This window comes from Pimephales promelas, chromosome 11 (assembly GCF_988280905.1).
Source record: "Pimephales promelas chromosome 11, fPimPro1.hap1.1, whole genome shotgun sequence".
NCBI lineage: Eukaryota > Metazoa > Chordata > Actinopteri > Cypriniformes > Leuciscidae > Pimephales > Pimephales promelas.
Window position 1 is genome coordinate 29,554,875 of NC_142779.1, and position 13,211 is coordinate 29,568,085.

At 35.9% G+C, this 13,211-nt stretch overlaps 1 protein-coding gene across 2 annotated transcripts in view; it reads left to right on the forward strand.

Moving 5' to 3' along the window:
• Nucleotides 1-13,211, forward strand: part of csmd1b (CUB and Sushi multiple domains 1b) — a 756,823-nt gene that overhangs the window by 652,215 nt on the left and 91,397 nt on the right. For both annotated transcript variants that reach the window (XM_039652188.2, XM_039652197.2), the window contains exon 37: nucleotides 7,749-7,853. In XM_039652188.2, the coding sequence (XP_039508122.2) occupies nucleotides 7,749-7,853 (105 nt within the window). The remainder of the gene's footprint in view (nucleotides 1-7,748; nucleotides 7,854-13,211) is intronic.

Consider the following 13,211-nt stretch of genomic DNA (forward strand, 5'->3'; position numbering starts at 1 on the left):
AAAAGGAAAACAAAAAAGGTCTCACAGCATGGATTAGGAAGAGGGGGCAAGATCTTCCTTTGAGAGAGGAGGCTTAACCTTTTTTGGGTTTCTCCCAGTAGACAGTATTGTGGCCAGGCCTCTAGCTATACTTTCGACACGGCTATAATGAACTTCGCCTCTGCGCCACACTTGCATGCTGGTGAAAGGTCACCCAGCCAGGGAGCTCCAGCTGCTCCAAGGCATGTGTTCACTGGCACTTCACACTGTCTAGCACTTCTCACCTTCCCCAAGCCATATTCTCAAAAGCTAAGAAGCACTTTAAATGCTAAACCATCATCACCCCGTCTCCCGAGACACCTGATGCTAGTCTATGATTGAATTTGATGATAAAACGGTAATTTCCCCTCATTTAGATCTCAATGGTCCAAATTATACAAGCCTGGAGTCATTTGTGAGCATTGGTAAGACATGGCAGGGAATCAGGAGCCAGCGTCATTAGGCATGGTGTTTGGCTGCCCATTAAAATGCACTCTCCGCTCTCCTGTCGCCTGCGTGATCGCCTTTTATATCCCTCGCACACTCGCCCATCACAATCGGTCGTTTCATTCTTCCTCTAGTCACAAATCCATTAGGATAATACCCTTAATTAAACTGTCAGATATGTTTTGTGTTTCTGTCTCCCCACACATTTCATCATGTGGGATTAATTGCGGCTCAACAAATACCAATTTAATTACAACTGCACACATTTTTTTTTTCCGCGTCTTTAAAAGATATTGCTGTCATTATTTACATAATTCTGACTGCACGTCAGGATTCTGAAGATGAAACATGGTTGAGATCAGACTATAATCACTATTTCTCCAAAGGAGGCTTTTTAATTTATGAAAATTACGGGCAACACTTTTGAATATTGTTCCAACATCAATGAATATCTGCAAAAGGGCAACAGAGGAATGCAATATTAGGTAACACTTTATTTCGATAGTCCACTTTAGACATTCTACTAACTATAAGTAACTTTTCAAGTACATGTCAACTAACTGTCATTAGAGTATTAGTAGACTGTCAGCTTAATGTCTGCTAACACTTTATTTTGTTGGTCCCCCAAAAGACATTCAACTAACTATAAGTAACTTGACGACTACTAGTAAACTTGTTCTCCTAACCCGAACCCTAACACCTAACCATAACCTAACAGTCTACTGACAGTCTACTAGAATATACTAATACTCTAATGAGAGTTAGTTGACACGTAGTTGAAAAGTTACTTATAATTAGTAGAACGTCTAAAGTGACTATCCAAATAAAGTGTAACCCAATATTAACATTCTAGTAACTGCTAGTAACTAACATGAAACTCTGATTACCGAATGAAGTACAGTTTTAATACCTCACAGAAACTTACTATGAAACTATATACTAATTTCATAATTAATGTGAAACTAATCAATAACTAATGAATACATTTTAACCACTTGAAGAAGCATGATTAATATAACTTATGTAATATGATTTTTATATTTAATCTTATTTTTGGCTACACTACTTTAAGGTCTCCTTGTTACAGTGTAATTATATATTAAATACGTGTAATTAACAACATTACTATACTTACTACAGGGTTAGGATTAGGGTTTGGTTTAGTGTTAGTTATGCATGTATTTATGCGTAATGTACTTGTGCAACCCGGTCTCATCCCAAGACCTCATATAACTGACGTTTTGGGACGTCTTTTGACCATACGTCAATATTCGCCTTTTTAGGGCCCCCTTAAACGCCGGTAGATGAGGTTATGGGATCCTAACTCTACCCCAGACCTAAACCTAACCCTAAACCTAACCCGTCACCTAACTGACGTTAAAGGTAAAGCGTCAGTTGTATGACTGCCCGGGATCGCCATCTACCAACGTTTAAGGGGGCCCTAAAAAGGCGGATATTGACGTATGGTCAAAAGACGTCCCAAAACGTCAGTTATATGACTTTTTGGGATGAGACTGTGTTAACTTTTATTGTAAGTGCATGTTATGTGTTACCTTTTAATATAAACATGATTGTATAACTAGAGGCCACATTTCTGTACACATGTTTTCTGTTATTTTGTCATTATGAACATGTGTTTAAGGATTTCCTCATGAATTAATCAGTGCTTCTCATTTCCGCACAATATCTCCCAAAGCTTCAGTTCCATACCAAAAATCAATAGACATGTGGTTGGACTCAATCAGCTTTTACGCCACACATTACCACACAGTCTGATGAATGTGCAACTTTTTTTTTTGTCCATCTGTGCGGGAACAACATCAGTGCACATCTTAGAGGGAATCATGGGCATGTATTTCACAAAGAATCCTTCTTCTCAAATCCCCCTAATCTGTGAGGAGGCATCTCTCCTTGTCCTCTTTGGCAACCAATGCGATGCAATACTTTAAAAGCAACATATTCTGTCTGGCAAAGTCCATTTAAGCTCGTCTGAGGCTTTTAAGATCTTCTCAGATTGCCTCGGCTCTAATAGAGATGATAGACTGCTGAATAGCTGGACACTGGATGAGCTCTACGCAGCTGTCAAAATTCATCCAAAAATTATTAGTCAAATCATTCAAGCGCAAAGGAACATTTTTCAGGCTTTGGTCATCAGTCTAATGTATTGTCTTTTTTTTTTTTCATCAAATCCTTTTATCACTTATGACCACGGGCGTAACTTCCTATTGGGACGGGGGGGACAGGAGGGACATCCCCTCCCCAGACCTTTCTGACAATGAGTTTTGTCAAAAAAAAAAAAGGTTTTGATCATAAATTATGAAACATGAAGATGGCCAAAACGGGAGGAGCCCGATAAAATAATTTAGAGTACCATTTCTAAGGTAACGCAGCGTACAATTTCAAAATGGGTTTCACGGGCTGAATCTTGAATAAGTTTTATTTAAGTCCAGATGATGTATAAAAAAAAAGACATGAAATTATTTCTTGCTTAGCATTTTCCACTCTTGCCTGTTAAAGGGTTAAATGCAAAACAAGCCGAGGAACCATTTCCTGGCAAATGCAAGGCACCATTTTGGGCGTTTATGTAAAGACATAAACAATCCATGTATGAAAAAAAAATGCTATAGATGTGAGTTTGAAAGAAATCTTTCTTCTCAAACAAAACAGTTCTCTAAGAGCGTGCCATGGCTATGTGGGTGTATTTAAGCATTCATCAGGCGGCGTACTATAAGGCACTGAATACTCTAAGCTGTATTTGTTGATTCTTTTCTAGTTTACTCCAGCCTTATTTACTTTTACACGGGATTTAAATTGTACATTGGTTCATTCCCACAGGGAGATGTTGGATTCTGATGTGATGCATTGCAGTTTATATATATATATATATATATATATATATATATATATATATATATATATTTTTTTTTTTTTTTTTTTTTTTTGTTGTTGTTGTTGTTTTGCCAGAGCTCTACTGCATTTATTACTGTCTTGTTGTGATATACAGTTTTTTTACACCATAAATCAGAGCATTTGAAGAAAGATTGTTCAAATGATCTGCATGCAAACTGTAATGTTACTACAGGTGAGATGGGAACACTTTACAATAAGTTTCCAATTGTTAACATTAGTTACATTAGTTCAAAAGTACAAATACCAATTTAATTACAACTGCACACATTTTTTTTCCGCATCTTTAAAAGATATTGCTGTCATTATTTACATAATTCTGACTGCACGTCAGGATTCTGAAGATGAAACATGGTTGAGATCAGACTATAATCACTATTTCTCCAAAGGAGGCTTTTTAATTTATGAAAATTACGGGCAACACTTTTGAATATTGTTCCAACATCAATAAATATCTGCAAAAGGGCAACAGAGGAATGCAATATTAACATTCTAGTAACTGCTAGTAACTAACATGTTGAAACTCTGATTACCAAATGAAGTACAGTTTTAATACCTCACAGAAACTTACTATGAAACTATATACTAATTTCATAATTAATGTGAAACTAATCAATAACTAATGAATACATTTTAACCACTTGAAGAAGCATGATTAATATAACTTATGTAATATGACAGCCCATTCTCACCCCCAAGGCGTCACTTAACTGCCTTGGGAAGCATTTGGACATGCTTCAATATCTGACGCTTTAGGCGCCCTTTAGCGTCAGTTAGATGACGCCATAGGATCGCGTGTACCCTACCCCCACCCCACACCTAAACCTAACCGCGTCCTCTAACTGACGCTTTCCTTTAGCGTCAGTTAGATGACGCCGTAGGATCGCATCATGTAAGTGGCGCTAAAGGGCGCCTAAAACGTCAAATATTGAAGCATGGTCAAAGGTGACGCCTTGGGGTGAGAATGCGTTGAATATGATTGTAATGTCGTGTTGTGATATACAGTTTTCCATCTTTTTACACCATAAATCAGAGCATTTGAAGAAAGATTCTTCAAATGATCTGCATGCAAACTGTAATGTTACTACAGGTGAGATGGGAACACTTTACAATAAGTTTCCAATTGTTAACATTAGTTACATTAGTTCAAAAGAACTAACAATAATACAAAAAAATAAAATAAATAATTCTTCCAAATCTCAACATTTACTAATACTAATATGAAAGTCTCCCTGTAGTCAATAATAATGTCCCTCAAAACTCATCTTTGATCACCAAAATTGCCTATTTACATCTTGTTGTTCCTGTGTATTTGTTTTATTCTACCCTATCTCACGACCAATTCGTACGAATTCGTACGAGTGATTCAAAAGTGGCTAATTCGTACTAATTCATACGACCTCACTCGTACAAATTTGTACGATTTGTCTAAACCCACGTGACGGTTATGTTTAGGGGCGGGGTCAGGGGTAGGTCATTCGTACAAATTCATACGAATTGGCTAATTCGTAAAATATGTACGATTTAGCTAAATCGTACTAATTCGTACGAGTGAGGTCGTATGAATTGTTACGAATTAGCCACCTCGTTAAATTTCGTACGAATTCCCGTGAGATCGGGTTGGTTTTATTCATGCCTTAAAATAGCTTGAATTCAAGTCAATCAAACATTCAAGTTATTTCAAGGCATGAGGAGTTTTAAGGGATATTATTATTGACTACTGGGGGACTTTTTTATATTAGTATTATCAATATTGAGATTTGGAAGTTTTTTTTTAAATTGTTAGTTCACTTGGTTCTACTTTATTTTGAAAGTCCACTTTAGACATTGTACTAAATATAAGTAACATTGCACATACATGTCATCTAACTCTCATTAGAGTATTAGTAGACTCCCAGTAGACTGTTTTGGTTAGGTGTTAGGGTCCAGGTTAGTGAAATAAGTTGACTTGTAGTTGCCAAGTTACGTATTGTCAGTAGAATATCTATTGGGACACTCTCAGAAAAAAAGGTACGAAAGTAGTCACTGGGTTCGGTACCTTACACTTTTGTACCTAAAGGGTGCATATTGGTACCTTCATGGTACATATTTGTACAATTATGGTACCAATATGCACCCTTTAGGTACAAAAGTGTACCTTTTTGAAAAGGTACCGCCCCAGTGACAGATTTTGTACCTTTTTTTCTGACAGTGGACCAACAAAATAAAGTGTTCAGATATTAAGCAATTAAGCACACATATACTAATACTCTAATGAGAGTTAGTTGATATATATAGTTGCAAAGTTACTTATAGTTAGTTAAATGTCTGAAGTGGACTATCGAAATAAAGTGGTACCATTCATTTTAACTCTACACCCTTGCTTCATTTAATATGCGGAACCATGCATATGTAAATGAGCCCCGCCTCCACTCACTCATACAGGGTCGCCTACAAGTTGATGTATCTGATCGCTTTCCACGTTGGACACACAGTGGAAATTAATATGATTAGCCTTTTGCTTGATTATGTAATCAAACAGCAAATAATGCGTTGATAATGTCACATAAATAACATTCCCATTCGCCACCTCAGAGTCAGACACCTTATACAAATCAGCATCCTTAGAAAGCTTTGAGAAGCGGAGAAAGGCATATAGTTCAGCATAATATCTTAATATACATCATGTACATAATTCACTTGCTATATTGCTAAAGGTACCCGATGTTTCATATCAACAGGAAAATTGCCAGGATAAAGTGGCTAATTTTTCAAGTTTTTTGGGGGGTTTTTTGACTGCACTTTTAAGTACAAAATAGTCAGCATGTGGTATATTCACAGTAATAGTATGTAATAGAGCTAACAATGTTTGTATGAACATTTGTGTTTTGTAACAATAACAAAGATAATTTAATAGTGCAACAAATGTATTGCTCATTGTTAATAAATGTTATTTACTGGATCGGACCTTATTGTAAAGTATCACTAACAAGACTAACTCTTCTGTTCGAAAGAAAGTCTTCTGTTCAACAGTGGCTCTCAACTGGTTTTCTTCAGTTTTTAAAATTTTACTCTGGACCTAACACAATACAAGACATGATTATTGTACAAAACAGGTTACATGAACCGCATAGGATGAACAATATGATGGATGGATGAATGCTATGAATAGATGGATGGATGGACAGTTGAATGGAGTGATGAATGGATGGATGTATAGACAATTGGATAGAGTGATGGATGAATCACTCTATTCATGCCAACTTTAGGTTTATGTCTTCCGATACTTTCCAAACTGTGTATTAACATTTACCCTGGTGCAACTGTACAGGTATTACTGCATAATGTGATTTTGCTTTGTTTTTATAAACTGAGGGGTGACTGAATTATTTCTGTGGTAATTGATATCAGGCCACATGTCAGTGGAGCACAACTTGTATTGAACCCAGAACATTTTATTTAACACATGTTCGCCCACATTACTTATCATTGCCTGTTCAGTATTCTGCAACTTGGCAGGAATTGCCTAATGATACGGCTTGTTGAATTGTGTGTGTAATGGAAAGGGTAGAACAAAATGAAAGTAACATTTACTAAAAGTGTAAGTGTTAAAAAAGTAAAAAAAAAAAAAAAAAATCAAAAATAGCCCTTACGCTAAATATTAAAATGTCAGATTTCTGGTCTTAATGTGAACAATTCATACCCGGCTCTGGTACATAACGTCCTTTTCTTTTCGTTTTTTTATTTTATTTTTATTTTTACAATCCAACCAATTCCTAAAGGATAACATCAAGTCCCGGCCAAAGATTTTTCTCTCCCATTTCACTCAGAACTATATCAGATTATTAAAGTTGCACTATACAGCACTGTTTCATTTTGACTTGGATGTTGGATGTTATGTAGTATTCATGACATCTTCTCTACATATTAAAGATGCCACACTCTATATTAGCTCTGTCCATATATGTATAAGCGTATGGAAAATCCTCGGCTTTGAATCCAGAGTGGCAGCGGCTGTTTTGCTTTTTAGTCGGATGATAAGTGACTCTTTCCTCTGAGCTGTGAGGAAAGTTCCCCCATGAGAGCTCGGAAGGATAGCGACACACTTCAATGACTAGCGCCTGTCAAACATTTCCTTTTTGCCGACTCCGTTTCATTTGGCTGATGTCCAAAACGGCAGAGTCTTTTCATGAGAGCGATACGCCTGCCGTGATTAACAGCTGCTTACCTCCCTTTGCCCTTTTGTTTCTGTGTGCACACTTTCATCATTTAGATAATGTGTGTGTGTGTGTGTGTGAGAGAGAGAGAGAGATCGCTGGAATGAGAACACAATGTCTGTGTGTGTGATAACTCTAGCCCTTGTCCTGCTCAGGCCTCTTTCTGGTGTTATCTTCCAGGTACAACGGCTCCAGCCTTGTTAAACAGCACCTCCAACCAGCTTTACCTGCACTTCCATACAGATATCAGTGTCGTCGCGGCTGGATTTCACCTTGAGTACAAAAGTGAGTATAGAACATGTCACTATGGTGCTTTGATTATCCCGAACCCTCTGCCCTTGGTAACAGTCCAGAGCAAGACTCGCTGCTATATTTCACGGGCAAACACACAGATGGCAGGGACACGAACACACACACACACTTTCCTCTCTCTGTGCTCTGCTGTCAGGTAAAGGCAGAAGACTGTGAACCCCAGCTCTCATTATTTGCTCGGCTGAGGCGTTTGTGTTTGCCGATATCAGCACAAAGAAAATTGGAAAACGATGGGGATCTAGTTGAACCTTACATGGTTCATAAAACATCTAAAAAAAAAAAAAAACAGTTGTATATTTTCAGTCGTACAATTGTATTTATTTATTTTTACCAATGTCATCTACAGTGGCCTCACGATGTATCTGGACAACAGCACACTTCAATTTCATTGCAATAGATAAAACGTTTTCAACCTCCTAAAAATTGGTGTAGTATTTGCTTTGACACAATTTTCACTTGTAAATTGCTAATAAATTTCACAAATACTTGCAAAGAAACGACAAATAACATATTGAATTAAAAGTACGATTTTGAAGTACTGATAGTATTTTGTCGTAAAATGTACTCCAATTATCTTTTTTTTATATATAAATCTTTGAACATTTGTTTTTACAGTGTGGGATTGAATGAGTGCACTCGATAATGTCCAATATGGTTTCTGACACCACTACAAAAGGCTGTCCCCTCAAGCATTGCCCTAGTAGGGTGATGTAAAACACAGCCAATGTGTCAGATATGAGAGACATACATAAATGCATGTGCAGTGATGTGGGCAGGGTTGTTATATAAAAAAAAAAAAGTAAATTCAGTATAATTTTTGAAATTTAATAAAATGTAACATTAAATAAAATATGTAACTTTTTTTTAGTAAGTTTCCAAGGCAACATTTTTCATTTAATGTTGAAGAGCTAAAGTAACTGCTTAATTAAACAACAACAACAACAACAACTATGACAAAATCTATGACATATATATATATATATATTGCAATTTTGTTATGGATTTTGTTATATATTATATTATATTATATTTTGTTATATAAATATTATATTATATTTTATTATATATATATATATATATATATATATATATAATAAAATATAATATAATCAAAATAATAATAAAAAACAGAATGAATTAATATTATAATAGTAAAATAATAGTATATCATTCACAACACTGGCAGTGGATCCCCACGACCAGGCTTGAAAACCATTGCAATAGATAAAAAAAATATCAAAGCAAGTGCCATATGCAAATACTGAATGTTTTGACGTAATTAAAGTTTTCCTTTCAAAGAAATTGATAAATTTCTTATTAACAGAACAGCAGGACTGGGTGTTGAACAATCAATAAAGCGACAGATTAGACCCTTTGCTGTTCTCAGATAATACGCTAAAATATGAAATGAATTTTGCAGATGACGGTTATCAGTTTTGTATGGACAGCTGTGAATAATTGCATTTACAACTCAAGATTCAGAACTAAAATATAAGTTTTAAGTTTATGTATCTAGTAAATTTTATTTTTGGACACTCGCAAATGCATGCATATTAATTATATAATTGCATTCAATACAGTTACCACAGTTTTAGTTTATGTAGCTTTCCATTTATAACATGCACTTTGGTGTCTTGTTACTTTTTTTCTAAAACATTCAAGCACAAATCCCATGTTTTTGTTGTGAGAATAATTGTGCATGTATATACAGCAAACTATGATCTAACATAAGATTTTCATATAGGTAGGTCGTTTGAATGGGTAGTTTTGGGCTGTCTCACTTCACTGGTCTTGATCTTATTGACTTTGTCCAACAATTGAAACTATACAAAATGTATATTATTTTGACATGATTTGTTAAATCAATATTTATTTAGTTGTATTAAATTGCTGTTTTTTTATTATCTATTTTAATTGGCAAATGTTTATTTGATCAGTGTACAACATCTCATTCCATTTTTTTAAACTCAATCAATACACTGACCAAAGTTATTTTTAACAGTTCCAGCTATTATATAAGCTATAGCTATTACAAATATTTTAATTTACAGAAAATATTTAAGCAATGTCACATAAGCAAATTTGCTGTTGTAGTAAATTTTAGAGAAAAAGCCACATGTGTGTGCGCGCGTGTGTGTGTGTCTGTGTGTTCAAGCCTTTCAGACTGTGACCTTTAGTGTGCTCAAACCAAGCCTCATAAACCACCATACCAATTCACTTTCTGTATGTCCCATTTGTCCATTTCTAAGGGCAGTGTTCCCAGTGGGACAGCCCAATTTATCCATGTTGCTTTCTCTCGCCTATGAAAGGGCAGTTTAGGGTGCACTGGCTGCAGCAAAGTTATATATGACTAGTCACAAAAGATTGGTAAATAGAACATTTGATAATATGTGACCCTGGACCACAAAACCAGTCACATGGGTATTTTTTTTTTTTTTAATTGAGATTTATGCATCTTATGAAAACTGAATAAATAAGCTTTCTATTGATGTATGGTTTGTTAGGATAGAAGGACAATATTGCGAAAATCGCCTTTAAACTTGTCCAATTATGTTCACGATTGCTCTGCGTTCACAAAAATACATGTTTTATATATTTACAGTAGGGAATTCACAAAAAAATATAAATAAATAATAAAAAAAACGGTAACACTTTATTTCGATAGTCCACTTTAGACATTCTACTAACTATAAGTAACTTTTCAAATACATGTCAACTAACTGTCATTAGAGTATTAGTAGACTGTCTGCTTAATATCTGCTAACACTTTATTTTGTTGGTCCCCCAACAGACATTCAACTGACTACAGGTAACTTGGCGACTACAAGTTAACTTATTCTCCTAACCCAAAGCCTAACATCTAACCATAACCTACCAGTCTACTGACAGTCTACTATAATATACTAATACTCTAATGAGAGTAAGTTGACTTGTAGTTGAAAAGTTACTTATAATTAGTTGAACATCTAAAGTGACTATCAAAATAAAGTGTAACCAAAAAGACTTCATGGAACATAATCTTTACTTAATATCCTAATGATTTTTGTCGTAAAAGAAAAATCGATAATTTTTGACCCATACAATGTATTCACACTTTGCAGTCACGTGACTTCCATGGATACCTGGCGGGCAACAAACGCTGACAAAATGGCGACAAACAATGGCTAGCCACGGCAACTGCAGCTTTGCAAATTTTCAATACTACAATCAATTAACTATTTAGACCATATGTCACCGAATGTTAAAATTAGACATCAAGAAAAGATTAACTCGGAACTTGCGATCCATACACAGCACCCGCTGATGTTTTCATTGCTTTGAAGCTGGCAAAATCTTCACCAGACTTGGAGTTTGGAGATATTTAATGTTACATATATCCAGAGACTATTTATATAGAAACATGCCACTTCCTCAATCCTAAATACAACTACATAGGGAAAACCCGTAACGCCAAAGATGGCGGTTGTATGCACATGCCCCGCCCCTCCCGCTGGAAAGCCAATCGTCTGCTTTTAACAGTCAAGCCGGAAACCAGTAAGCCTATCATCTGGTTCCATCGACGCATGCGCACAGTTGAGGTTTTGCGACAGCGGAAAATACGTTACTGTTTGAAAAGGCGGCAGATTTGATATATGCAGTGTAAGTGTGAGTTGTGTAAATATCAGACATCCCAAGTCTCCCAGAGGTTCCGGTAGTCTCCCGCAGATTGATAGCGGGAGACTCCCTGATCCCACAAATGAGTTCAAATCTCCTGGAATCTAGGAGTTCCAACAGTATGTTTTGGAATCTAAAACTGTGTTATAGCACGTGCATGACAGAGAAGGAGAAAACCCTTGCGCATATGTAGTAAACGTATAACCTGTGGGGGAAAAGACGTTTTAAACCTTATTTTGGGGCAAAGTCATCAAACTTTTTCAACGATTTTTATCATATTTTACTGTTTCTATACATGCAGTTTTTTATGTCCCGGTGACCAGTGAAAGTGCAGTTCTAACTCTCTGCTCATTCATTTAGATAATAATTTAATTTAAAATGTGATGATTTAAAGGAACACTCCGACTTTTTGGGACTTTAGCTTATTCACCATATCCCCCACAGTTAGATAAGTCCATACCTTTTTCATCTCCGTGCGTGCTGTAACTCTGTGTGACGCACCCACCGCTAGCCTAGCTTAGCACAAAGACTGGATGTAAATGGTTGCAGCTAGCATACTAAACCCAAATAAGTGACAAAATAATGCAAACATTTTCCTATTTACATGTTGTGATTTGTATAGTCACAGAGTGTACAAATAACAAGATCATATGAGACACAGACATCCTTTAACCGTATAAATATTAGGAACTATTCTCAGAATCCAAAGCACTGCTACTTGGGTGGAGTGATTACCGCAGCACCGAGACTCACCATGGTTAGGAGATAACGTGTCATTCATTCTCCATTTATTTTCTCATGTCAAATCAAATCACGTACAGATGATAAAACACCAACTTTTGTATATTAAAACTGAATTGGAGATATCCTGGCAAGATCCTTGATTAGTTTACTGGGTTGCATTGCTAGAGAACAACGTTCTTGCCTGCTAGCCAGTACTTGTGTCATCACGTGCAAAGTATGAATTGTTGGCTATTGCCACAAATATACCCATGTGACTTGTGACTGCTTTTGTGGTCCAGGGTCACATATGAAAGTGCTAGGAGTTAAGATTCCATTAACATTCACATTTCTATTGTCTCAATTACATTTACACACTGCTTCCAAAAATTTCATCCGTCATAAAAAAAAAAAAATGTATCGTTCGATTTTCTTTTTTTTGTTTGTTTGTTTTTTTGACAATTCACAGCCACTGAATGATGAATACGAAAAACGCATACAAAATTTAAATAACAGTATGTTGACTTTGTAAAGCCAAACCAATTAAAGTCCATCAAAAGCAGCATTAACTGTAAGCAGCCTCAGTGAATAGCCTATAGTTATTACCGTATCTGCATCTCTCTGGTAACCATAAGTGCAATGTGGAGTTCTATGAAATTTTGACCCTGGTGTGAGCTCTGATTAGCTTCTCTCTTTTTTTTCTTTTTCATACTCGTTTTATCACTCTCTCCCTCCTTGTGCTCTTTCTTCTTTTACTGTATGTGTTCTAGTGGATTAATCAGGGACATGTTTTATTTCTGCGGAGCAAGCTGTCAACCATATCCTCCAAATAAACGGACGGGAAAATAACTACAGAGATAAAGTAACAGAAATATGCATTGAACAAAAACACCATCCAACAGCGACACCAGCAGACGTAAAATCATCTTTCTTTCGTGAAAGTTCGTCACATTCTCA